Consider the following 27,994-nt stretch of genomic DNA (forward strand, 5'->3'; position numbering starts at 1 on the left):
TTTTGACAGCAGCCCCCATGGGGGAGGGCTGTTGTGATAGGTGGTGTGGATGAGTTTCAATGTTCAAAAGCACCACTTTGCTTGGCTGCTGCCACCTGCAAAGCTCAAGTCCCAGCTCCGACTGCTCAACTCCCAGGATTTAATGAGGTGAACCCCGATGACCTGTCTGGTTTGTGTAAAGAGAGGAACGCACCACCCCCTGCCATAAAGGAGCTCCCCGCCCAGAGGGAGACCGAGCACGTGCCCCCCATGTACGTGCCATGTAAGTGGGGACCTTGAACCCTGCCTGTGGCGAGGGCCCCAGAGGAGCTTTTGAGCTGGGCCCTAAGGATGAGGAGGGTTTCCCGCCCAGGAAACAGCCCCGGCAGCCACACCTCCGCAGCCCCAAGGAGGGTCTGTTGGTCCAGCCGGCAGGTGCTGCCACTCACCGTTGCACACCAGGAACTCGGGTGGTTTTGCTTCAACAAAAACATGTTTTGCTTTCACTTTTACTGTGCCTCGTAGTTAAAAATTAACGTAATTTCCTGGGAGGGAGAAAAGAATGCTAGTCTTCAGTGTTTTATGTTCATTTTAGGTGCTTCCTTTTTTGCAAGAGAGTGGGCGGGTGTTTTTATTTTGTTTGGTTTTTGACAGAAACCACAGCCAAATTCTAATATGATTTAAAGATAATGTGTGGAACCTAATGAACAAAGTAAACAAAACAGAAACAGACGCATAGATAAAGAAAACAGACTTGCCGGAACCGGTTTGGCTCAGTGGATGGAGCGTCGGCCTGCGGACTGAAAGGTCCCGGGTTCGATTCCGGTCGGGGGCATGTGCCTGGGTTGCGGGCACGTCCCCAGTGGGAGATGTGCAGGAGGCGGCTGATCGGTGTTTCTCTCTCGTCGATGTTTCTGACTCTCTATCTCTCTCCCTTCCTCTCTGTAAAAAATCAATAAAATATTAAAAAAAAAAAAAAAAAAAAAAAAAAGAAAACAGACTGGCAGCTGTCAGGGGAGGGGGATTGGGAGCTGGGGAAATAGTGAAGGGATTAAGCAAAAAAAGAAAAACACTTACATGCCCTGGCTGGTTTGGCTCAGTGGACAGTGTTTGCCTGCGGACTGAAGGGTCCCGGGTTCAATTCCGTTCAAGGGCACATACCGGGGTTGTGGGCTCGATCCCCAGTAGGGAGTGTGCAGGAGGCAGCCAATCAATGATTGTCTCTCATCATTAATGTTTCTATCTCTCCCTCCCTCTCCCTTCCTCTCTGAAATCAATAAAAAAAAAAAAAAATATATATATATATATATATATATATATATTTAAAAGAAAACTTACAGACACAGACAAACAGTATGGTGATTATCAGAGGGGAAGAAGGGTGAGGGGAAATAGACTTGACTTTGAATGGTGAGCACAGAATACAATACACAGGGGATGTGTTATAGAATGTACTCTTGAAACTTGTATTTTATTAGCCAATGTTACCCTGATAAATTCAATAAAAATAAATAAAATAAAGGTCATGTGTGGCCAAGAGTCACAAAAGATTTAGAAGAGGGATCTGGGAGCTAAGCGAGCACTCTTGGTCTGTTGGTGGGAGGGCTGGCATTTGGTGGCTGTGAGGTGAGCGGCTCAAGGTCAGTCCAGTAAAAAGAGTCCTGGTGGCGGAGAATGAGGCCAGACGGGCAGGCTTCATGTCCATATCTCAGGTAAGAGCCTCGGTCCTACTTGTCCCCAGGGTCGAAGCCTAGATCTTAGCTGCTCCACGTGTGCTGTCCCGGAATGAGATTTCGAGGTTTACTTACCTGAGATCCATGGATGAGCAAAAACACACACACACACACACACAACAAACGAACAAAAAAACAGTAGCACATAGTCATTGGAAACAGCGGCTGCCTAGACCAAAGCCAATGGGGACCTGTTCGAGTGTGCCCGGCCCCAGACGGAGGGGCGGCAGAGAACAGCCCAGAGCCTACTGCTGCCTCCTGGCCATGTGACCTTGGCAAGCTCCTTACGCTTTCTATTCCTGTTTCTCCCTCAGGAAATGGGTCGGTAATCATCCTGCCTAAGATGGTTGTAAAGTGTCTTAAATGAGTTCATGTGCTTTATAATAGTGCCTGGCACGTAGGGAGAGCTATATGCATAAACATTTGATAAAAAATTAAATTAAATTTTAAAAATGTGTGGAAGGGCCCTCTGCTTTTCCACATGTGGAACCTTACCGTATCCCTTAAAGTAGGGGGAAATGTGGGGTTTTCATGGATACTGCATTCCTTGTTCATCTTGGAATCCTCCAGACCTGACTCAGAGCAGGCCCCTACCAGGTGTTGGTGGGAAGGAAGGAAGAGAGATGAGTGAGTGTGGAGGATGAAGAGGGAGAGTAATTAATGTGCAGGTCACTTTAAGAGGAATCAAAGTCTCCTTCTCTAAAAGGTGGGAAAAGACCCTCCATGAGAAACAGAGGGTAGTGGTTTTAAGTCACAGTGACCAGGAAATAATTCACATTACCAATCGGCTTTTGCCTCTCTTGACCAGACACCAGATGACCATGAAGCAGAGACGGGGATTAAGTCAAAAGAAGCAAGAAAGTACATTTTCAACTGTTTAGATGACATGGCCCAGGTAAGCTCCATGGGCGAGCATGCAATGTCAGCCCTTAAAAACCAAGCACAGCAAGGCTTCTGCAAGAGCAATATAGGGCGGTGAGTAGAAATCCACATTACTCAACTGCCGTGGTTGACCTTGACCTCATGACCTGCCAGCCTGAGTAAGACTAGCAATGGGTTTGTGGGACATCGTTAAAGCCTTACACCAGCTCTTGAAAAATAGCTTCAGTTTATTGGTTCCCATTTGCGAGATAGTCCTGGCCAATCTCACTGGCGTTTTCATGAGAAGAATTTAAGCCCATTAGTACATTTGAGCTTAATGCCCTTGACTCAGTGTTCGTTCCTAAGGGCTGCCGTAACAAGGTACCACAAACTGGGGGGCTTAAGACAATGGGCATTTGTTCTCTAGAAGCTAGAAGTTTCAAATCAAAGCACCAACTGGCCATGCTCCCTCTAAGGGCTCTGGGAAGAAACTGTCCCATGCCTCTCTGCTGGCTTCTGGTGGCCCCTGGGTGGAGCCAGTGTCAACGCATCCCCAATCTCTGTCTCCTTCTTCATATGGCTTCATCCTGTGTTTCCTCTGGTCTCTGCATCTAAATCTCCCTCTTCTTTATCTTTTAAAGACACCAGTCATTGGACTTAAGGCCCACCCTATTCCAGTTTGGCCTCATTTTAACTGGATCACATCTGCAAAGACTCTCTTTCCAAATAAGGTCACATTCACAGGTGCCAGGCATTAGGGCTTAAACATTCTTTTGCAAGGACACAATTCCATGCTTCACACTCAGTCTCTCTCAGCTCACTTGGAGGGGCCACGGGCTCTCACTTTTGTGCCCAGAGAAAGTGCTAGAACTTCAGCTATCCTTAGTGTAAAGAGTAGTCTCAAATCAGGGCAACCCAAAGTGAATTTTTCTTAAAAGCATGAGAAGTAAAGCTAGAGATCAATAAACATTCAGCACCCCTCTTACGGAAGACAAGTGTAACCCAAAATCATGACGCCGAATAGAGTATCCTTGTCAGTTGATTAGCAGCTTAGATTGTCTTAGAAAACAGAAATTGCTTTCCAGAGCATGTCTTGGAAAACGTAGAAAGCACCACAAAACAAGTCTCTTAAAGGCTATGCTAGTAGAGACTTGATCTGGGAGGAAAAATCCTATTCAAACACCCTGCTTGTCTAGCAGATGTGACCCAGTGAACACAGGGACTGAAATGATCCGGCCCTAACTCAGGGAGCTACAGAGGACGACACACTGTAGATATAGGAGCAGGGCACTTAGGCCCCAGCATTTCCCTCCAAAGGTTAAATACATAAACCTTTTGCATCTTATTTTGTACTGCGTGGTTGTTTTTAATTGTGGTAAAAACAACATAGCACAAAATTTACCATTTCAGCATTTTCAACTGTACAGTTCAGTAGTATTAAGTTCATTTACACTGTTCTACAACCAATCTTCAGAGTTCTTTTCATCTTGTGGTTCTTTTCCATGAGGTGTGATGTGAGGCGCATTTTGATTTAACTGATTATAGCAAGAGGGTGCACATCCTGTCACTTATGTATGTCGCAGGTACCGGCAGCGACCGCCCCTTCCCCATGCGTGGCCTCCCTCTGCCTTTCCTGCAGAGAGCCCTGCCACATCCTGTGGGCGGCAGTGACATGTGGCGGTGCCTTCAAAGGGCAGACACCGCCCTGTAGGAATTGAGAGGTCGGATGGAGTTGCAGAGCAGAAAGGAGTCAAGGAGGCACAGCGGGGTCTTGGTAACCTGTCCTCCTTGCTTCCAGGTGAACATGACCACAGACTTGGAAGGGAGTGACATGCTGGTGGAAAAGGCAGACCGGCGGGAGTTCATCGACCTGTTAAAGAAGATGCTGACCATCGATGCTGATAAGAGAATCACTCCGATCGAAACCCTGAACCACCCCTTTGTCACCATGACACACTTACTCGACTTTCCCCATAGCACACAGTAGGTGTCCTGCTCCGTGCTCTATACAAGGGCTCAGCAACTTTTTCTTTAAAGCCCCATTGTGAATGTTTTAGGCTTTGCAGCCAAGTGGTCTCTGTTGCAATCAGCTCTGCCATTGTAGCTGAAAGCAGATGCAGACAAGACATAAACAAATGAGTGAGGCTGCATCCCAGTAAAACATTATTATAAAAACAGGTGGCGGAGCCTCGGCAAGTCCAGGGCTGGGTGGGCCGGACTCTGGGTGTCTCTGCATGGAGGGAAATGCTCAAATAGGCAGGGTCCACAAAGCAAAGCCACTCTCAGTGCCAGAGGTCACTCCCAGACCCTTCCGGAAAGAACTCTGTCTAGTTTGGATTTGGGTTCATTCATTCATTCATTCAGCGTGCTGTGTGCTATGCCAGCTGCTGGGGTACAGTGGGGGGCAAAGCAGATGGGTCCCCTTCCCAGTCTAGGGGAGAGAAAGGTACGAAACTAGTGATGCCCAAATAACCAGGCTGATATCAGGGCAAATATAAGGTGTGATGAGACCAAGTGACAAGGGAGCCTCACTTGGGACAGGGCAGGAAGTGAGTGCAGAAGGATGAGTGAGAGGTAACTGATGGGAAGGCTGGCGAGGGCGGAAAGGGTATTGCTTGTGGGGACACTCGCCATGGACAGGACCAAGCCCAAGAGCTGGAGGACAGTGGGAGAGCTGAGGCCCCAGGACCAGACGGGACGAGCCTTCCTTGTACAGGATTTTGGTCTTGATCCTAAGAGCAATGGGGAGTCGTCGAAGGACCTGTAGAAGGAACTGGCTGATTAAAGTGTCAAGTCCATGAGTCCTGAAGACATGGCCATCACATTGGCAGCTTGGAAGTTGTTGGTGACTTAGAGCTGTTTCAGTGGATGATAGAAGCAGAAACCAGCTTAGCCAGTTGAAAGCCTGAATGGGAGGTGAAGAAATAAACAGGATCCTTTCAAGAAGGGAGACTGTGAAAGGGGTGGGAAGAAATGGAGAGGTGCCCGGGGAGGGCCCAAGGGGACTTTAGGAAGAGACTTGAGCAATTGAAAATGCTGATTGGAAGTGTCTGGTACTAAGTGAGAAACTAAAGATAAAAGATGCTCAGAAGAGAAGTTTCCTGAGACGGTGGAAGGGGCTGGGAATCAGAGCACAGGTGGAGGACTAGGCCAGTGTCACCGTGGATGAAGGAGGGTGCAGACGTTGGCTGGAGTGCTGGGTTAGCAGAGGAAAGTTGAGGGAGCTCTTCAGACAGTTGCCTTCTCTTGTTGAGAGCAAGGTGTTTAGGTAGGAGAGTTTAGGTAGTTGGAGCAGAAGGTGGCAGAGAAAATTGAACAGAGAAATACAGTGGAATTGTTGAGCATGGAGGTTGGACATGAAGAGTAGGATGTAACTGAACTCCCCAGGTGAAGGCATGGAGAAAAGAGAGGGTTGGGTTCATCCAGGTTGGAGTTTTGTCAGGCTACTAAGAGAAAGAGAGATTGACAGACTCGTGATGTTGGAATAGAGCATTGTAATCCCAATGGGTGGCTATGGGACCTTAGCTGAAAAGGAGAGGAAGATGAGAAGGTCCAGAGACACTGAACAATCTAATCAACTCAGACTGGCTATTTTAGTTATTGTCAGATGAACCAGATGGGTGACAATGTGGCTGGGGGACGGGGTACTTGAATGTGTGGCCTGGGGGAGTGGAGCAGTATCAGGTTTGATAGTCCAAAGAACCCACAGCCAGCACTGAGCCCCGGGGTGAGACGTAACTGAGAAGCCAGGGTGTCCGGCAGGTAATCCGTGTGTCCCTTGAAGAGTCCCTCGGTGGCAGGGCACGTGTTAAGTGGAAGACTGGGTCAGAGGCACAGGCCCAGTGAGTGAGGGCGAGAGAAAAGGCCGTGGCAAGAGAATGGGAGAAGGAACTAGTTTTCAGAGTCTGCAATAGCAAATACCACTGAGGGGCCAAGGGGCTTAAAAAGCAGAAATTTGTTTTCTTACAATTCTAGAAGTCCAAGATCAAGGGGTTTGGCAGAGCTGGTTTCTTCTAAGGCCTCTCTCCTTGGCTTGTAGATGGCTGTCTCCTCCCTGTGTTCTCACATGGTCTTCCTTCCTCCTCAATATGAACTGGACTAGGGCCCAGCCTACTGACCCCATTTTACCTCTTTAAACATCCCATCTCCAAATTCAGTCACATTCTCAAGTACAGGGGTTAGAACTTTAACATACGAATTTGGGGGGAAGGGCACAGTTCAATTCATAACACAGGGTAACCAGGGATATCACTTCAGCCACTCAACCCAGAGGTATGTGGGATGAAAGTCACATCCCTGGACGTCTGCAGGGAGAAGCAATGTGCTCACAGCGCCGGATTAGAGAGGCTCAGGGGAAAGGGGAAATGTGTGAGAAGAGGCTGGGGAAGAGAGACATTCGCAGATCATGGCTGACCTGCCATGACAAGACTCATATTGGGCTGAATCTCAGGCTGGACTTGACCTTAGCCAGCCTACAAGAAGTGACTGGTGGTGCCCGCCACAGACGGCACATCCTCTAATTTCAATTCTGTTCTTTATCAGTTGATGTTAAGCAAGTCAAATCTCATTACAACAAACAGTGAGTCTTTAATTTAGAACCATGTTTAAAACAACCGAACTCCAATACAAAGAAAGAACCTGGACCCATCCCTTGCAAACTCTTGTTATGGTACTTGTCCTGTCTCTGGGTGTGGTAGGAGTGCTTCAGGGGGGTGTCATTTGGTCCCACAGAGAGAAGCCAGACTTAGTGATTTACTGAATAGGCCCCCAAAAGATCACTTTATATTCAGGGTGAAGTGGGGTGACTGAGAAAGAGCTATGGCTAGGAGACAGAGGGGTGCTCTCCAGAGGATTCGCATTTGCCATCTGTCAGTGGGACAATCACCCACATAAAGTCAGAGTCACGGCTGCATGGCCACAGGGTCCTGTCCATCTCTGGGTTCCGTGAGGAAGCAGCACTGGTGCTTCACTGTACTTGGTGAAGACAAAGCGGGGAGACCACGAGCATCAGCTTCAAATTCAGAACTTGGTGTGGGTCCCAAGAGGACCACTGACAATTTATAACTCAGAAAATGGGCCTCAGAAGGAAAAGCAGGTCTTTGAGCACACCGAGGCTCCCTGAGAGTAGGCCTAATCCCTAAGGGCCCCTAGAACTTGCTGGGAAGACCAGAAGAACTCCAGGGCGAGAAGAACCCTCCAGGCCCGCCCTGCTGTAGACCCCACCTTTGGGACTGGGCCAGAGCTGCCCCAACATCTAGACTGAGAAGTGAAAGAGACCCACCTATTTCTCCATACCAGGATTCTACTGCACAAGTTCCTTAAAAACGAGTCTCATAGAAGTAACCCAAAGTGCAACTGCCAGGCCATTTCAGTTAGAAAATTCTGAGTCTAAAAGCTTTTGGTTGAATTGTCACAAAATTATTGAGTGCTTTCCATACATTCCAAAGGGAATATAAAACCTATATTTTTATTCCTTCAGCCTCTATAGGGAAGCACTTAGTGGTGTGTTTGGTATTTAGCAGATGCTCAGAACGTGCTGGCCTTACCAGCATTATTAGCTTTTTTAGCTATTGGTTACTGTAGGATGCGTTTTCCTTTCTCTCCAGGGCCTGCAGTCAGTAGATGATTTTGTGTGCATTGTGTGGCCAATGTAAGTAATTCTTAACTCCGAGAGCAGGAGGAGTCTCTGGCATGTCTGAGACAGTTTGGAGCATCTTTTATGGGAAGGATGTTGTGGGCTGGCCCACAAGCACCTGCTTGGCCCAAAACATAGCTTACCTAGAGAATGCAGAAACAGTATTACCTTTGTAATCTTAAAATAGTAGAAAATTATCATATTTATATTCAGTTATTACATTATAATTAAATAAGTATTTAAAACTGAACTTTAAATGCTGTTTTATTTGGAATATTAGCATTTGAGGAAAAGTAAGGTTAATTAGAAGAAGACACAAACTGAGAAACAAGGTATAAGTTCTGAAGAACACTTTATGGTGGACTTTCACGAACTTGGTTGCACTTATATTTCAAGAGGATGTATATGTATATGTATATGTATATGTATATGTATATGTATATGTATATGTATATGTATATGTATATGTATATGTTAAGATTGCCAGTAATTAGCTCTTGACCTTGGCAGATTACCTGTCCTCTCTAAACCTCATCTTTACTCCGAAAAGAGGGGCATCGCTCATCTCTCCTTCTCGTGGTTGTTGTAGGACTGAGTGCAAGAATGTTGCACACAACTACCACAGCTCTCTGTCACTGTCAGCCACTATTACTAATTATTAATATCATTACAGTTCTCATTACATGCCCAATTCCGGTGCGGAGAAAGTGGGTAACAGGGTCATGATACTGGGTTGGCCAGTTCCTTGGCTGTCCCCTAGATGGCGCTGGTGCCCCAGACTCGCTGGGAAGGATTAGCGCAAGGAGTTGTCTTTGTGGAAGGTGGCAGCAGGTCATGCATGAGAACTTAAGCGTTTGTTTATGGGCCAGAAAGCATACTGGAAGCTGAGAATGAGCAGGGAAGGTGGAGACAGATCAGCGATATGAGGAAAATGCAGCGAGAGCCATCAGGTCTGTTGTGCTGTGGAGAACCGTTACCTATGCAGGCTGGGGAGAACAGGCAGTAAGACAGGGTAAAACTTACCTAAATAATGTTAACTGTACAAACACAGACTTTACATGAGAAATCCAGAAAATTTAGGCCTAAAGTTTCCCCACTTGTCTTGTTTACTAGATTAACTGTTCTCTCCTTTTCTCTCGCCATTTTCTCCCTTTTATCCCATGCTACCCTCTTCTCTTTCCCTTATACCTCTGTCTCTGCCTTTCTCATGTACAGCGTCAAATCATGTTTCCAGAACATGGAGATTTGCAAGCGTCGGGTGAATATGTATGACACCGTGAACCAGAGCAAAACCCCTTTCATCACTCACGTGGCCCCCAGCACATCCACCAACCTGACCATGACCTTCAACAACCAGCTGAACACTGTCCACAACCAGGTAAGTGGGGAGCAGAGAAGGCCGGCGGGGCGGACAGCAGCAGGAACTGTATTTCCCCAGCCAACCCAGTCAGAAGACAGAATTCCTCTACTGTCACATTCAACCCTGTAAGAAGGTGTTTGCGTCAAGGTTATTTCCTTTGATTCCCGGCGCTCTTTCTGTCTACTGGGGGGCCCATTGAACAAGTTGTATGCAACTCACTAAGGAAGTTGTTTCTGAGATGGTACCTCTTACCACTTCTCTCTGTCCTGATGTAGGAATAAGGTAAAGGAGATGCTACGATCCTTGTCCGGCTTCTGGTAAAGAGTTCTGAACTGGGACACTGACAGTCATCCAGTTCGGGCCCCTCCTCCTTGTCCCCAGACAGCTGTGTCCACGTGATCTCCTTCCAGGACAGAGGAAACCTGTCCTTTCTCCAAGTCATGGGGAAAATCAAGTCAGTCTGTCATCAGAATTCCAGCACCTGGAACTGAAAGGGACCAGGAAGCTAAGGTTTTCTTCCCATAGATGTCCAACCTTTCACAGAAAATTAGCAGAATCTAGCACCTAACATGCTGCTTAAAATATGGATGACACCAGGAAATATTTATTGACTGAATAATCTCCTGGCCCTACCTCAGGCGGTCTCTGGTGTCTAAGAGACTTTTACTTCTGTCTTCCAGTGTGACCAGTTCCCCAAAGAGTCTCCCTAGATTTTTTCAGTTTTAATATCAATCTGCAGTGACAACACTCCTGTGTGTGTATACTCACATGCGCGCACACGCATGCCTCCAGAAGAGAGGCTGTACTTCCCAGCCTAGCCTCTCTCCCTCTGCCTAAACTCTAGGAGAGGACACCCAGCATCTGCTGCCCCTGGGGGCCACTGGTGTTCTGAACGCTCTCCTGAGCGGGAAGACCTAAAGCTCGCCTAGGCCTTAGCGTGCAAAGAAACAAACATTCCCTCCCAGCACCTAGCCCAGCCCTCAGCCTAAGGCATCCACAGCCAGACAGGTGAGGTCCTCGACAAAATCTCACCCTGGTTTTGTCCTTCCTCACCAGAACCCCACCACAGTGCGTAGATTGATCTGGCTGGTGCCAAGAGCACGCAGAGCAGAGGGAGATCAATTTAGAAGGGAAGGTTGGCCAAACCCAGGGAAAGAGGGAGTGCGGGACCAGAGTGCATAGACGGTGTCCATTAGGCAGTAATTGGAGACTTCGGTGGGGGCCGGGGGGTTACATGCACAAAGTAGTCTTTTGGAAAGACCGCTCTAGCCTCTTGCCCAACAAGAATTGGAAGAGAAGAAGTGGAGGCCAGAACATCTCTGGTCAGAGCTTCCCAGTCCCAGGCATCCCTCTCCTGCGGGAGAGGACCTCCACTGGGGAAGTAGCGATTGACGAGAGTCAGTGGGTTCCAGGGACATTTTGAAGGAAGAAGCAGCAAGCCTAGTGGCTGACCAGAAGGTGGGACAGTTGAGGATACTGGTGCCCCAAAGAGGGAAGCCCAAGGCTCCAAGACCTGCAGAGAGTCTGGACTTGGACGTGTGGAGTCTGAGCAGAGGGTGGGAATTATGTCTGTGGGGAAGCCTCCCAGAGAGATGGGGACTTGCAGAGAACCAAGAGGAAACACAAGGCACGTCATCAGTAACAGAACGTGGACACTGGCCCACACGTGTTGCACTCTCTCCCCTCACACTACCTGGAGGCCAACCATGTGGTGCTGCACAGATACTTAACATTACAATGTGTATCTTAAAATGCAAACGTGCATCACATCACTTAGTAATTACCCTCAAACAAATAAATGTGCTTTGCACTGAAAGGCAGCATAAAATCTAGGTATAAAAAAATATGTAAAATGAGACTTTACCCTTTTTATCAAATTTGACACAAATACATACCCTTCTTGTAATTCTGTTCTTGTACGTGTCCAAGATGTCCTTGTGATTCTTTACTCCTTATTCTTTGGTCCTTGTAACCCCTGGTGGCCAACCCTCTTGTAAGCAATGGTGACTTTGAAGCCATTGGTAACCTCCACCTACCATGCTGACGATCAGTGTGAATAAAGCTAAGATGGGGTAAAATTGGACAATTCCCAATTTAGAAGTTATTTTCCTTCTGCCTCCCTGCTTCACATACAAGTTCGACGTCAAATGATGTTGCTTTCTGAAAGAGAAAGGAGAGAGGACATAATTTCAAAATTGCTCTAGCCCAGCCGTGGGCAAACTACGGCCCGCGGGCCGGATCCGGCCCATTTGAAATGAATAAAACTATTGAAAAAAAAAGACCGTACCCTTTTATGTAATGATGTTTACTTTGAATTTATATTAGTTCACACAAACACTCCATCCATGCTTTTGTTCCGGCCCTCCGGTCCAGTTTAAGAACTCATTGTGGCCCTTGAGTCAAAAAGTTTGCCCACCCCGACAGTCTAACCTATCTCCACTTCAATTCTCTTGACCTAACATCTTTTCTCTCTCAGTGTGCCTCTCCCTCTCTGTTTGTGTAGCGCAGTGATGGCAAACCTTTTGAGCTCGGCGTGTCAGCATTTTGAAAAACCCTAACTTAACTCTGGTGCCGTGTCACATATAGAAATGTTTTTATATTTGCAACCATAGTGAAACAAAGACTTATATTTTTGATATTTATTTTATATATTTAAATGCCATTTAACAAAGAAAAATCAACAAAAAAAAATGAGTTCACGTGTCACCTCTGACACGCGTGTCAGAGGTTCGCCATCACTGGTTTAGCGTATTTCTTTGCAGTAACTGCTGTGCGGCCATCTGAGGGTCTCTGTAACCAGTGCTGCCCCCAGCCCTCTCCAGGCATGTGTGCCCTGGGCCTGCAGGTGCCTCTTCCTGGGCTGTACCCTCAGGTCCATGTATGTGCACCCCAAGCCCCTCAAGTGTGGGACAGAGCAGGGGTTCAGCGTGCCCCTGTCACTATGTTCCAGGGCAGAACCCAAGGAATCCAGGAATCCTAAACTCAAACCTGGCTTTCCACGGTGTTTTGAAGATATGTTTGCCACAGTGGAGGGCAGAACATAAATCATCTCTAGTCTGATTTTTAACTTTGTAGTGTTTAGACATGTGGACTGGGAGCATCGTTTGCTCTCTTGCCTGGGCCCCACAAACATCAAGAACAGTATACCAAAGGTGACGTCACGTGGCTGCAGCCACCTGCTTCTCCTTGAGACTTTCCAACCGAATTTCCACTCCCCTCTATTTCTGCTTCTTTGCCCTTGGTTTTTGTTTGTTTGTTCTTCTTTGAGTTCATTTATTTGACTTAGATTCGTGTTTCCCAACCTGCCACCACCCTCATTTTTTATTTTTTTTTATTTTTGTTTAATCCCCATCATTCCTTTAGGCTCCCACCTCCACCAGTGCCACTATTTCCTTAGCCAATCCCGAGGTCTCCATACTAAACTACCAATCTGCACTCTACCAGCCCTCAGCGGCATCCATGGCTGCGGTGGCCCAGCGGAGCATGCCCCTGCAGGCGGGAACAGCCCAGATTTGTGCCCGGCCGGACCCCTTCCAGCAAGCTCTCATCGTGTGTCCTCCCGGCTTCCAAGGTAAGGGTGAGCAGACACCACCTCTCACTGCTTCTGACCGGACCACCTCAGGGGCTCTGACACCGCAGGGCTCTGTCATGCCAACTTCCCTGGCGTAAGGCCCTCTTCATTGCTTTCCATGGGCACTGGCATCCCTGAACTGTGGCCAGCCGAGAAACAGTGGGACTGTTATTCTCACCACCTGCCAGTGATTTGTCCCGGAATGACTGTCTTTAAATAAGCACACTGTTGTGCTCCCATTGTCATGCTGGTATCAGCTCTTGGACACCTCACATGAAATATCCTCCGTGTGGCTCATCTGTGCCAATCCCTGACTGCCAAGGCAGCCAGTTCTCATGAAAAACAGACATCCCAGGCTACCCCTGCTGATTCTTCAGCCATACGCCCAACACACTCCTCCTGGAGCCTCTATGAAGCTAGAGTTGACCACGTACTTGGCTACAGTTTACACAGAAAGCCCAGGAATCTGTTGTGGCAAGCCCCACAGGGGCAAGCATGTGTCGGGCCCAGTTTCAGAGTCAGGGCCACTCCAGATGGACTCCTCTGTTCCCTCCCCACACCGGCTGTGACGTAGTGACGCACACGTGTCTTCCTGTCAGAAGCACGTTTTCCTGTTGTGACTTGTCAGCATAACATTCCACTTTTGGCTTTACAGACTCCTTGATTTCACTTCTAGTCTTTTAACCCATTCAAGGTTGTTTTTTTTGCTTTTGGTTTCTAATTTAAGTTAGAAACGAAAGGGGAGAGTCCTAAGGACCAGGCAATGCCTGGAGGGGACCGGCGTGGAGAGGAGGGGAGAGCTGTCTTCCGCCAGCTTGCTCGCATCACTCAACCCCTCTCTCCCTCGCCCACTGTCTGGAGCAGGGCTGCAGGCCTCTCCCTCGAAGCATGCTGGCTATTCCGTGCGAATGGAAAATGCTGTTCCCATCGTCACTCAAGCCCCAGGAGCTCAGCCTCTTCAGATCCAACCAGGTCTGCTTGCCCAGGTAATTCTCTCTTTATGATTCCCCGTATTGCCATTATCCCTGTTAATGTTTTCCACAAAAGAGATGTACCTCTGCTAATTCCCTCCCTGGCAATGAATTAGGTGCTTCGAGTCATTAGAATATCTCTGTAATATTCTGCATGATGCCCGAGTGAATTATCTTCCTAAGTGCCTAGCTTACAATTCCAAGAAGAAATTTAGACAGAGGGAGAATCTAGGGAGATTATTATTGTGTCTTTGTAATGCACATTAATATAGGAGACCCAGGTTTTAATCCTAACTCTACTAATAACTCTCTGTGACTCTACTAATAACTCTCATCGAACATTTCTTTGCCCCAAATTTCCTTCTTGTAAAATAGAAATTATTTTTTAGAGCCAAATAAGCCTTGGAGGTGATTTATTTTATAGTTGAAACAGGGTTACAGAAGCAGTGAGCTGGAACCTTCCTTCTCTGTTCATATATGTGCTCTGATGGTAGAATGAGATCATGGAGGTGAAAGTGATGAAAATTTGTAAAGTGTTATGGAAATTTAAGGTAACACAGTGATACAACGGTCATAGTAATGACACGAACTTTAATAACAGATACATCATCATTATGCCAGGTTCTTTAGTTATGTTTTATTTAAGCCCCACAACACAATAAGATATTTGCCGCCTTTTGACAACAATGGAAGATGAGGCACAATCACTGGCACAACGTCACATAGCAATTAGGTAACGGAACCAGGACACAAACCCCAGAAGTATGACACCAGCATCTGTATTTACCCCCATGCTAGACTGCTTCCATGTGATCATTTCCGTTGTTGCTGCGAGGACAGCTTGACCCCAGTGTTGTTGAAGCACCTTTATTTTTATTTTGTTTTTTTCCATCACCATTTATCCCCTCTATGCCCTCTTCCACCCACCCCCATAAGCACCTTTAAATAAGGCAGGTTCCCAAAGGCTTTTCTCAAAGCGTTTCCAAAAACACTTTATGGTGTCCTTTGTTTAATAGAAGTTTGCGGTTTTCATGTTAGTGTAGTCAAGTTGCATAGTTGTTTGGGGCTCTCTATTCCATTCCATTGGCCTAATATCCTATTGTCTTAACTGTTCTAATTATAATATGTCTTGGTATCTAGTAGGGATCGCATTCCTCCAAATTTCCTTGTCTATGCTTGTCCCTTCACTTTTCCATGTGAATTTAAAGATTACTCCTACATAAAAATTTTAGTCCCACACACAAAAAAAGTGTTGGTTTGTATTTCTTGAACTTGACTAAAATTTATATTTACTTTAGGAACTGACAGTTTAATAAGATTAAGGATTAAGTCATTCCATCCCTGAATATGGTACAACTGTATATGTTACCTTTTATTCCTTTCATTAGAGTTTTCTTTTGTTGGAATATTCCTAAATATTTTATAGTTTTTGTTGTCATTAATAATTTCATTCACTATATATTTTAATTATTTGTCTTTGGTGTATAGGAATATACTGATTTTGGTCTATTGAGTTTATCTAAACTCTGTTTAGTTCTGATTGTTTCTATGGATACCCTTGGATTTTCTATGTGGACTATCTTTGTATTTGCATATGATAGTTTTGTTTCTTCCTTTACAATCCTTATACCTTTTATTTTTTGTTCTCCTATCACTGTTCTGACAGCACCTCCAAAACAATATTTAATAAGTGTTGATATTGGGCATGCTTAACTTTAAAGGAAATTCTTTTAGCTGTTTGCCATTTGGTATTTTGTTTAGGATAGTTGATAAAGACACTTTATCAAGTTCGCTAATTTTTAATGAAATAATACCAAATGTTCTTCCTGCATCTGTTGAAATACTCACATTTTTGTTCCTTAATCTGTTAATGTAGCAAGTTGCTTAATAGATTTGCAGTGTTCAACTATCCTGTGTTTCCGAGATAAACTTTATTTGATCATGTTGTGTTTGATATGTTTGTATGCTTTCCAATACTGGATTGTTTGTAAATACTGTAGTTAGTACTTTTGCATCTGTGTTCATAAGTAAGAAATGGCATGTAATTTCTTTCTCTTAGAGAATCCTTATTTGATTTGGGCATCAAGGTTTCCCTAGCCTCATAAAATATGTTGATTATTACCTCTTCTTCTGTTTTCTGAAACAGCTTGGTTAAGGTTGATATTAACCATCCTTCATCTCTTTGTTGTTCCAAATTCATACTGCAAGTGACCACTGACACCAGCTCCTAGAGCAGTGATGGCGAACCTATGACATGCGTGTGAGAGGTGACACGCGAACTCATTTTTTTTGGTTGATTTTTCTTTGTTAAATGGCATTTAAACATATAAAATAAATATCAAAAATATAAGTCTTTGTTTTACTATGGTTGCAAATATTAAAAAATTTCTATATGTGACACGGCACCAGAGTTAAGTTAGGGTTTTTCAAAATGCTGACACGCCGAGCTCAAAAGATTCGCCATCACTGTCCTATAGGCAAAGTCTTATCTTTTGGGTCATTATAAACAGAGAACCTTCTATATTTAAAGCAGGCCTTCTAGTCCTGCCTCTCGCACTAGTCCTCATAGCTTCCTTCTGTTTGCACAGTTTGGTAGCAGGGCATTCAGAAAAGGCCAAGGTAGATCAAGAGAAAGAACTATAGCTCATTCCAAAGCAAAGTAGCTTGTTCGTACTTTATCTGAGTAGCAGAAATCCAGGCCAGTCTCCCAATGCTACTCCTCTGTAAGCCAAAATCTAGAGATTCACATGCATATTAAAGGGTACTTTTAATCCTCTTTTTGTGTTTGCACAGTTAACCCTTGTAAGCCCAGAACTATCTCTGAAAGAAATTACATTAGCATCTCTTTTTTTAAATATTTTTTATTGATATTTAGAAACAGAGGGAGGGAGAGGGAAGAGAGAGATAGAAACATCCATGATGAGAGAGAATCATGGATCGGCTGCCTCCTGCACGCCCCCCACTGGGGATCGAGCCCGCAACCTGGGCATGTGCCCTTGACCGGGAAACGAACCCAGGACCCTTCAGTCTGCAGGTCGACGCTCTATCCACAGAGCCAAACCAGCCAGGGCTACATTAGCATCTCTTATTAGCTAATATAGACATTCTTCACTGTTCAGTTTTGTGGAAACCAACAGGCTCAGCATCCATCTTTAGTCATAGCAAAGGAGAGTTTTACCTTTTGCTCACATGGAAAAGGGTCCCTAGAGTATTATAAATCTCCAAGTGGATTTAACCTAAAGCTGTCATTGGGAAAGTGAACAAAAAGCGTGTGTGTGTGTGTGTGTGTGTGTTAATTGCTACAGTGTATATAACAGGGAACTGCTGGAAACCAGTTGAATGTTCATTTGTAGGAGATTTGTTAAATTCGTGTGTGCATAAAATGGAACACCATGCATTAAAAAGGACAAGGTAGACTAGTGCGTCTTCACATGCAAAGAGTTCTAAAATCTACGAAGTAAAAAATTCCTACCCTATCCAGTGTCATGTTGGGTCTTTTGTTTGTTGGTTGCTTTTTAGTTTTTTCTCTGCTTGTCACTTAATCCCTGCCAATATGTTAGCCTGTTACAGTGGAGCTCTCCCCTAAATATTTTTAAATGGTCCCTTCAAAGGACAAAAATAAGCTATCTTATAAAAATGAGTATGATAACTATAAGGAAAAGCAATAATTAAACGTTTAAACTGATGCCTTCATTTTTCTCTGGGTAAATTTCTAGGTTTCAGGCAGAAGCCCTCCAAATACTATTAATTACTTTAAATATATTCAGAAAATTGGCATCATTCTTCTTATCTAAATATTTAAACCTTTTCAAGGATTTGATTTGTGCAAGTTTAGAGAGGGTGTCTTTCAAATCCATTCCTCATGTTAGTTTTGTTTGCTTTGCCCTTTTCCTCCCCACCTCCCAGCAGCATCACGTCCTTAAAGGGAACAGACCCTCTGTGGCACCCTGAGGATGTGTGCGTAGAAGGAAAGGGTGTGATCTTGCGCCCTCCTTTCAGAGACATGAGAGTGATCTTTACGGATTGCCTTAACAATAATGCTGTTTTGATACTGCCTAAAAGCTGCGGTCACCTCTATGCTCCCAAACCCCTACCCAGAGCTAACATCTTGACCACCATCATGGTGAGTGAGTAGGTAAAGGTGGAGAGATGGGAAGTACAGTTCTTGATTGAGACAGAACTTAATTTATGTCACTCTTCAAATGGCAGGATCCAAAACCCACTTTCACTAGCGAGGCTGGAACAGAAACTCAGAGCCCTCCAACATGTGGAGATGTCTGCTTGCCTGATCCTTGTAGACTCTGTCCTTGCAATAATAAGTTTTTTACATTCTTCTAGCCGATCAAAGACCAGGTCTCCTCTTTTACACCTATCATAGGGTCTAGCATACTGAGTGTTTGGATCATGCAAATTGATCCTGTGATTAACAAACATGCTGATTGCAAACATCCTTCGCTCTACAGCAGGCCTGGCCAAGTGGGACCCAGCAGATCCTGCTTCCGCCGGCGTGGCAGCAGCTGACTGGAGTGGCCACCCACACATCAGTGCAGCATGCGACTGTGATTCCTGAGACCATGGCAGGCACCCAGCAGTTGGCCGACTGGAGGTAAGCAGGAAAGCTGGTGTGTCTGGCCTGGGAGGCAGGTCCACCATGGACCCTGAAAGCTGCTGCTCTGGCCTGTACCTGAATTCCTGGTTCACATATAATTTTTTAAATTAAGAAGACTATTATGTGGAATATGACTATAATGTAAGGAGATGTAATTTTTAAATAAGTGTGCCAGGAAACAAGAAAATCAGCTTCATTACTTTATGGTCAGTTATCACTTTTGACCCAAAATTCAGTGACATCATTTAATCACCAGTATAATTCACGACACTTGGCTCCGGATGATTTTTTGTTTCTCAGAATTAAATTCCACTCCCAAAAATCGAAGATTTATCACCAGTGAAAGAATGCAGAAGAGAGTCCCCAAGGTTCCTCAGCGATTCTAGGAAGTGTTCTCAGGGTGTTTTGCGATGTGGACACATTGGAGCCTTCTCAGTTCTCCCAGGGGAAGGCTTGACAGAACAGGATTTATTTCAAATGGTAGACTCTGCTGAGTGTGGCTTTCGGTTAATAGTTAAGCTCGAAGTCCGCTCTCCACGGACCCCAGCAGCATCCGGCTAGCAGCCACCAGCACGCCACCCCAGCATCTGTTTTCAGAACATACCCCACCCCACTCTCTGACTTCCTCACCACACCATCCCAGCACCACCACATGCCCCCCTTCACCAGCGCAGAGCCACATGGCAACCCCTCCCACGTTGTCCCCAGCTTCCCATCCCCCATGAGAGATAGTTTGGGCTGTTTCCCATTCGGCCCAAACACTGGGGCAGGTCATACCCCTCCCCTCTGACAGGCTCCATACCGGCCATGTGGCCTCCCCCACAGTTCCCTCTCTGACCTAAAAGACTATTGCGAATGAACAGCTCTCAGTAAAACGTAGAGAAATATAGAGATACAAGCCCCCAGTCAAGCCTCAACTACAGGTTCCTCCACTCCTCATTTAATTTTCTGACTCGTGAAGAGAGTACATAGGCTCTTTCCCACAGCCGCACCCACTTCTCACTGACTACACCTCCCCTAAGAACACCCCCACTCATTAGAAATACTTTCAAACCAGGTAAAACGGGATTCAGTTCTGGCTCTGCATGACCTGGGCAAGCTACTTAACCTCTATGAGCCTCAGTTTCTTCTTCCGTAGAGTGGGTATAACAATCCTCACAGGATTGTTAGAGGCTGAAATTAAAATACAAAGCACTTGACCTGTATTTAATATGTACCATACCAATGCCTGATACATGACGGGCGATAAATAAATCTGTCCTCCCTTCCCCCGTTGGCATCGGTTCATGCTCAGAAAGACCATCTTCCCTCTCCAGCTCATTAGGAACAACCACCAAATGGGAAGCTGTTTGACCAGTTGTTCTTCCTCACCCCTTTTTCTCCTAAAAGACCACATATATATTGTACTCTTTTTTGTTTTCCCATTATCAGCATTATAGTTCATTTCATTTCAGCAATACTCACATATTCACTGATCCATGCGTATTCTCTTATTCCTCATCCCTCCTCTTACCTGGTTACGGCAGAAAACACTGAAAGCCTGCACTCTTTCTTTCTCCATTTCATGCGTAGACCAAAGAACATCCATAATCATGGCTAATAAACAAAAGACAAGTACCAGTACTAGAGCCTGTATCAATGGAAAAAGAGAACCGTGTCTGTAGAAGAAATAGCAAAAACAAAATAAAGAAGCTATAACATCAGTTTCTAAAACCCCTGTAAAGGTTCAAAAGACATTATCAAATCTCTACAAAAGTGTCTCCCTCTTCTTTTTTTTCTATTCATTTCCCCCAAGTTGCAAAGATAAATTTTACAATATTTTAAAAATTCAAATGAATTATCTTATAGCTTTTAATTTTGTTTATGTATTAAGTGGGCTTTTATGGGCAAGCCTCTGAATTAATCACCACTTTCAAAATTTCTGTGGGAAAACAAGTCTTTGAGCTCCATACAACCCAGATCATAAGAGCTTTTGAAACATAACCCATTTTCAAGATAATGGCTACCAGCATTACTATCAGCATGTATGGCTGTTATTTATCTTGATTTAATTCCAAGTTCTCTCTATACACACACACACACACACACACACACACACACACACACAGTGGCCAGATTATTATGACCACCCCATCAGTACAATGAAGTGAATTAGTTATGCAAATAATAATAATAATAATAAAACCTTGAGAGTATTTGCTTAGGACGTTTTCAATATTCAGTATTTTTGGAAGTGTCAGGGAAGTACTGATGGGGTGGTCATAATTATCTGGCCACTCAGTGTATGTATATAGGCAACCTTCAGTTGCTCTCATTGTTCATTCGGCATGTAATAAATTCATCAGCCCTTACCTGCCTGAACACTGAGCTGGCCACTGAGAGAATTCAATAGCATGTTAACACTCAACATCAAACACAATGGCTGCCAGTCTGCAGCGTTTGCCACATAAACTGCAATGTCCTCACGGATAAGAGGGCATCACTGCCACACCCCGCCTGCCTCGCAGAGTGGCCAGCCCACTGAAGGCCGTGTGTAAGTTCCGTGGAAGTTGGAGGGAATGTGTATCTGCTCTCCCGGGACCTGGGCTGAGCCTGCGTACTTGGCATTCATTCTTCCTCTTTCTTACCAAGTGGGGTTCCTGCCCCTCCTTTGGAACAGCCCTGACACTTCCCTGCCCGGGAAACTCACCTGATGAGCTCACTGGGTGAGGCTCATCCCTTCACTAGCCCACAGCCAGCAACACAACCAATTTGGGGGGTTAATTTGCCTTCTAACTGGGGAGGATACTTTATCTTAAAAAAGAAGCCCTGGCCGGCTTAGCTCAGTGGATAGAGTGTCAGCCTGCGGACTGAAGGGTCCCGGGTTCAATTCCGGTCAAGGGCACATGCCTGGGTTGCAGGCTCGATCCTCAGTGGGGGGCGTGCAGGAGGCAGCTGATCCATGATTCTCTCTCATCATTGATGTTTCTCTCTCTCTCTCTCCTCCCTTCCTCTCTGAAACCAATAAAGAAATATATTTTAAAAATAAATAAAATCCCTTTAAAAAAAAGAAGAAGAAGAAGCCCTGTGTTTGTAAAACCAATAAAAAGCCTTGTTTTCCCATCTCTCTTTCAGGAACACGCACGCTCACGGCAGCCATTACAATCCCATCATGCAGCAGCCCGCGCTCTTGACTGGTCACGTGACCCTCCCAGCAGCCCAGCCCTTAAATGTGGGCGTGGCCCACGTGATGCGGCAGCAGCCAACCAGCACCACCTCCTCCCGGAAGAGCAAGCAGCACCAGTCGTCTGCGAGGTGGGTGGGGCGTGGGCCCGGCGGTGAGAAACCTCTGGGCGGGCGTCGGGGCATCGCCTGGCGCCAGGAGTGGCGGAGACACGGTAACCGCGTGGCCGCACGGCGCTGGGAGGGAGGCGCGCTCTCAGGTCTGGTCTGCGCGGGTCGGCCCTCCGGGCACCCGGCACCCCACGCGGCACCCCCGCGGGCCGGGCTCAGGTTGAGTGCCAGGCCCTGAGCCATTCCGTCCCCCTTCACTTCTCTGGAAAACGCTCAGGCTCGCCTCTGAAATTGCACTTTGGAAACAATAACTTTTCTTTAAAATGTGCTTTTTTTTCCCCCTGGAAATCTAAGGTGAGAAATTGAAGTTATTTAGCTGTTCAGGGTAAGCAGTAACTTGATTAATCCTAGAATTAGCCGGAACAGCCATCTTGCCGGTCCCTGTAAACCCGGTCTCATCCCGGGGACTCCAAAGTCAAGGCTGGCGAAAGGCCACATGCTGTGATTCTGTATACATGGTGCCCCCCTCACCCCCACCCCACCCCCAGCTGGTGTTATGAGACTCATTGCTAGTGCATTTCAAGACACACTTTAATTATAAGGGCAGTGTTTATTTAAAACATTGCAGCTGTCAGCTGTTGGAGTGTGTATACATTTTCGGGGGGACACCCTGTATATATGGCCTTTGGAAAAGGCGAAACTGGAGACGGAGATCAGCTCGGGAGTTGCCGGGGAGGAGGGCAGGAGGGGAGGGGCTGACAGGGAAGGATCATGAGGGGACTTTTAGGGGGATGAAAATAACAAAGAGTTTTCCAAACAAGATCGAAATCAAGATGGTGCCGCTGCAGAATTACCTGCATTTCTCCCTGGTGGCACTGAGGTCGCCGTACCCAGTTGCTTATTTGGTAAAAGGCGAAAGATTTATGCGATCTGAAGAGAAACCAGAGTATCCAGTTGCTTATTTGGGATGGGTTAATCAAGAGAGGTCCAGTATATGAAATGGCTAAAAGTTTGGCCTCCTACTTCCTCATATAGCCAGGCGCCAGAAAGTAGCCCTGCCTTTTACGTACCCATTCAGAAATTAATCCAAGAGCTCACTCCCTCAAGTTGTCACCTTTCAAGATTTCTTAGTTGGGTGCTGCTGACAACTCAGGGAGATTCACCTCAGATCAGTGGCAGCCATCCAGGACACTTGAGTCTGGCAGCCCTGTGACAACCCCTGTCGTTATTAGATCAGGCGGCAGAAACGGCCACCATCTCAGTCCTCACACTGCGTGCCCAGCCATGGGCCAGCACGCACAAATCTGGTCTGACCCAGAGCTGACCTGAGCATCACCGACAGAAGAACCCTTTGCTTCCCAAACTTCACAAGTCCTTCCCTGGTGCCTGCTCCCCACGCAGCTGGTGTTATGAGACTCATTGCTTCTGCATTTCAAGAGCAATATGATTATAGTGAAAGTTATGTATTTGCCTATTTTTTAGACCACTGCTTTGGCAGAACAGCCTGAAAGACCAGGATGCTCTCCCTTGTTGGGTGGTGCAGCGAGGCATACTTCTCTTTAATAATGCCCACTGGAGGTATTTTAACCACTGACGTAGTGAAACGTAATCTCAAAATTGTAACATGTTACCAGTAACAAGTAGTATGGCAAGTACAAACAATAGAACCATCTTATCAGTAAAAAATATTCCCAGCCCCCAAAAAGGAGCAAGCATCTTATCTGATACCAACTAAATAGAAAATTAAATAGATCTACCTTTACAAATTCTCATCTTACGGCCACCCCGTTAGCTAGAAGGTGCTAGAATCTCTAAGGACGTATCAGAGTCTTCAGTTTCATTATAGGTTGGCTTTGTCTCAAGGATTGATGGAGAAGAGGGGGAAAGTAAGGGAATTTTCCCCTAAAGTTACCAGAAACTACATTGGCTAATTTGTTGTTGTTAATCCTCACCTGAGGATATTTTTCCATTGTTTTGTGTGTGTTTTTTCTAGAGATGGTGAACAGGAGAGACAGAGAGAGAAACATCAGTGTGAGAGAGACATATTAATTGGTTCCCTCCCTCACATGCCCTGACCAGGGCTGGGGATTGAGCCTGCAACTGAGGCATTTGCCCTTGACTGGAATCAAAACCCAGACCCTTCAGTCAGGCCAATGCTCTATCCACTGAGCCAAACCAGATGGAGCTACATTGGCTAATTTGATAAGGAATTTTAAGTAAATCAAAATCAATATTAAAAGGTCCCTCTTTAAGCATACTTTTTCCTCTTGCACTTTTCCGAATTTTTCATTACAGTTGAAACAGACTGGTAAGCTTCCTATGAGGTTCAGTGTCTAAATCCAGAAGAATCTTTTTTGGAAATAAGAATGATAGGCCCTGGCTGGCTAGCTCAGTTAGTTAGAGCGTCATCCCAATACACCTAGCTTACAGGGCACATATAAGAATCAACCAATGAACCCATAAAGATGTAGAACATCGATCTCTCTCACCCTCTATCTAAAAAAAAAAAAAAAAAAAAAAAAAAAAATTCATTTAAAAACATTATACACACACGGATGCTTTCATGGTCATGTCCCTTTCCCAGAGAAAGCAGGAGGGAGAGCTAACCGCCAATATTCGATCCATTAGATTCAGAAACTCCTAAGAAATCAGTGCTTTAGTTTATTAAATGGTAAACCAGCTATCAGTGAGGAAACCAAAGCTTTATGTGTCAAATTTCTTCCACCTCTCTCCCAAAGAAGACCTAAATACATTTGGGAGGATGACAGGATGGAGCTCGGGAAGTCAGGCCTGGACCCTGAAGACAGGGCTGTGTTGGGGCAGACACCCCTTAAATCCTGGGCATTAAATGTGACTCCACAAGATCAGCCCAGTCCATGGGCACAATCCCTCCTGTCCTCAGCCCTGGCTGTTCCCTTTGTCCTGCTGGGAGCAGGCACATGGAGCCAAACCAGAGCCCCGAGGAGGCAGGCTGCTGTCCCCTCTGTGTAGCGGCTGCCGCTTCTGCAGTGACAGGTGAAGTCCAAGTGCCCTGGCCTCTGACTTTTCTATGGAGATCTGGCAAAGCTGGGACTTCTGGGCAGTTTGCTCCTAGGAAGATGCTCTGGGCTGACCTTCCTCCCTGAGTGTGTGTGGCTTTGTCCTTACAGAAACGTCTCCACCTGTGAGGTGTCCTCCTCTCAGGCCCTCAGCTCCCCTCAGCGGTCCAAGCGCGTCAAGGAGAACACGCCGCCCCGCTGCGCCCTGGTGCACAGCAGCCCGGCCTGCAGCTCCTCTGTCACATGCGGCTGGGGCGACGGCGCCTCCAGCACCACCAGGGAGAGGCAGCGGCAGACCATTGTCATTCCAGACACACCCAGCCCCACGGTCAGCGTCATCACCATCAGCAGCGACACGGACGAGGAGGAGGAACAGAAGCACGCTCCCACCAGGTGAGACGCGTCACCGTCAGACTCCCAGAAAGGACCAGGACAGCTCGTCTGGGCCACTTTCCATCATCAAACATGAAGGTCCCTCTCTCCTGGCCCCCAAATTGTGGTTTCACCCTGCCCTAGAGCCCTGACGTGATTTCAGGGGACTGTCTAACAGACTTTCCATAACTGTTTAAAGCCAAAATAATTCGGAATCCCTTGAGAATTAAAAAATAGTTATGGGCCCTATTCATTTGGGAGACTTGAGACCGTAAAAACCAGACACAGGATGCCAGTGTATTTCAATCCCTGTAAGCTTACAAAGCTCTGTCTGCCTCAGGCTATTGAATTTATTTCCCGTTGGTCGAAATATTTCTCCAATATCGCCTTGGCTCTCTCAGAATTCGAAATAATTGTCCAATTAATCAGAAATTTCCCTGTGTCTGATTAACCCAATCTTTCAAACTGCCAGTTGGCTCTTACCCAGAGAGCATTGCTGTTTATTCCAAGTAGTGAGAACTCATTTCACTCTCCATGCGCTCCCAGGAAGAGGGAAGAAATATTTAATACAGTACTTGCACGACTATTAGCCCTGGCGCCAGAGCCTCTTTTCCTGCCCCTCTGGCACAGTCGGTCCCCTGGCTCTCTGCACCCCACTGGCCTCAGGATCATATAGATCCCAAGCTTCATGACCCCAGCCTGCTGGCTCCTCACATGAGGACTGAGGGCTAGGGAAGGGAGGCCTGCTCCCAAGCCCAGCACTGCCAGTCAGCACGCATCCCACAGCTGGATACGAAGCTTAACATCCGCCTGTAGGCCTGAATTATTAATTTCTGATTGGATATAATGCCACTAATTAGTCATCACAAATCGTTTTGGTCAGAAAATAAATTCCCACACTTGAGATCACTGTGAAATGTACAGATAGGGTGATTGAAGCATTCTTGCTATAGTTCTCAGTGCTTTGCTGTTTCATGGGAGGGCTGGTGTCTGTCTGAGTGTCGTCTTTTCTGTTTAATGGCTCAGCCTGCTGTTCAGTGTGTCTCAAGGAATGTAACGGAGCACTTCCGGTCCTCGCATCACCCCAGGGGCCAGAGGGGCCTTGGTGTCAGGGGTGCCAGGCACCGTGCTTCACTCCCCACCTGCCTACTCCAGGACTGGCCTCAGTTTCCTTTCTGATAGAGCCCTGAGTTGAGTCAGTACTCCGTTGTCCCCAGAGCCTCATGCCCCTCAGCCCCCAGCCTGAGGGGCTCAGGTGGTTCCTTTACAAAGAGAAAGGCTCTTCCCAGCCCCAGCCTGGCCCCGGCCTGTAGCAGCCTGGCCACACATAGCTTTCGGCACAAGACGGGCCCAACAGCCTGACCCAGCCCTTCGCCACAACCAGGAAAAAGCAGAAGCCACTTAAAACCCTGACAATTGACGAGACTAGAATGTCATTTCTGAAGAATGAGATTTGAGTTGACACAGACTCTGGACACATAAAAATAGTCAAATTCATAGAATCAAGGAGTCGACTCTTGATGGCCAGGGGCTGTCGGTAGGGAAATGGGGACTTGGTAATCAATGGGCATAAGTTGTATCTGAGCAAGATGAATCCAGTCTAGAGATCTGCACAACATTGCACAGTAGTCAACAATACTTAAATTTTATTAGGAGGGTAGGTCTCGTGTTAAATATTCTTATCACAATAAAACTTAAAAAATAAATAAAGTTAAGACCATGCTCTGTCACCAAAAAAACAGAGAGAATGCTGGCTCTTGGTTCAAATCTGACTCTGTCCCTAACTAGCCATGTGACCTTGAACAAGCAAGTGACCTAAGCTCTCCACATCTGAAGTTCATGGTTCTTAAAACTAGAGTTGGAATATTCTTTCTCGCTGTGAGCGTTAGAGGAGACAACACACGGGAAGCACTTTGAACAGTCGTTGTGCCCCCAGTAAATGTTACCTAGTCTTTGTAATCAGTGTCATCGTGATAGAAGAGGAGTGTTTTTCACATGTAGCATTGACTGTGGAGTCAGAGGAGTGAAGTAAGCCATGGAAGGTTTATTGGTGGAGATGAGTTTTGACCCTGGTCTTGAAGGATGGAATTGACCGGGACTGGCAAATAGAAATCAGGAACGCATTCCAGGCAGGGCCCTGCAGGCAGGGCTCGCAGGTTTGTATCTGACCTTGCCGCAGTGTTTTCTCCACTGGGGCTGGTTTCTTTACTGCTTATCTCCTTATTTCTTTTCATCATTTTAAAATGATGAAAATCATCTATTGCCATGACAACACAATGCAATTGTGAACTCTGGTGGCTTTGTTCTTTTATTCAGAAATGATGTTCTATTAAGGCCATTAAGCAAATATTTTTCATTCTACTCTGTCTGTCTCCCTCCCTCCCTCTCTCTCTCTTCCATTAACCAATTCATAATGGGATTGATTAGCGATCAATAATAATTAGACACTATCCTGGAATGAATCCCAGTAGAATCAGTGCATACGCGCCTAAAGAATCCATAGTAATAATGCATGCTCATTTTTAAGATGACTCATTTAGTAGCTTCCCATTTGTTCTCTAATCTGCATAGTATAATCAGGGAGAACACAGA

General features: G+C 46.0%; 1 protein-coding gene across 4 annotated transcripts in view; it reads left to right on the forward strand.

The window, feature by feature from the left end:
• HIPK2 (homeodomain interacting protein kinase 2) overlaps window positions 1-27,994 on the forward strand; it is a 178,767-nt gene that overhangs the window by 130,193 nt on the left and 20,580 nt on the right. For 2 of the 4 annotated variants that reach the window (XM_036329012.1, XM_036329015.1), the window contains exons 5-12: window positions 2,521-2,607; window positions 4,372-4,556; window positions 9,424-9,586; window positions 12,932-13,139; window positions 14,004-14,125; window positions 18,574-18,716; window positions 21,834-22,013; window positions 25,142-25,423. In XM_036329012.1, coding sequence (XP_036184905.1) covers window positions 2,521-2,607; window positions 4,372-4,556; window positions 9,424-9,586; window positions 12,932-13,139; window positions 14,004-14,125; window positions 18,574-18,716; window positions 21,834-22,013; window positions 25,142-25,423 — 1,370 coding nt within the window. The remainder of the gene's footprint in view (window positions 1-2,520; window positions 2,608-4,371; window positions 4,557-9,423; window positions 9,587-12,931; window positions 13,140-14,003; window positions 14,126-18,573; window positions 18,717-21,833; window positions 22,014-25,141; window positions 25,424-27,994) is intronic. The other 2 variants (XM_036329013.1, XM_036329016.1) reach the window with 1 other exon arrangement.

The sequence above is a fragment of the Myotis myotis genome, unplaced genomic scaffold (genome assembly GCF_014108235.1).
Source record: "Myotis myotis isolate mMyoMyo1 unplaced genomic scaffold, mMyoMyo1.p scaffold_m19_p_11, whole genome shotgun sequence".
NCBI classification, from domain to species: domain Eukaryota; kingdom Metazoa; phylum Chordata; class Mammalia; order Chiroptera; family Vespertilionidae; genus Myotis; species Myotis myotis.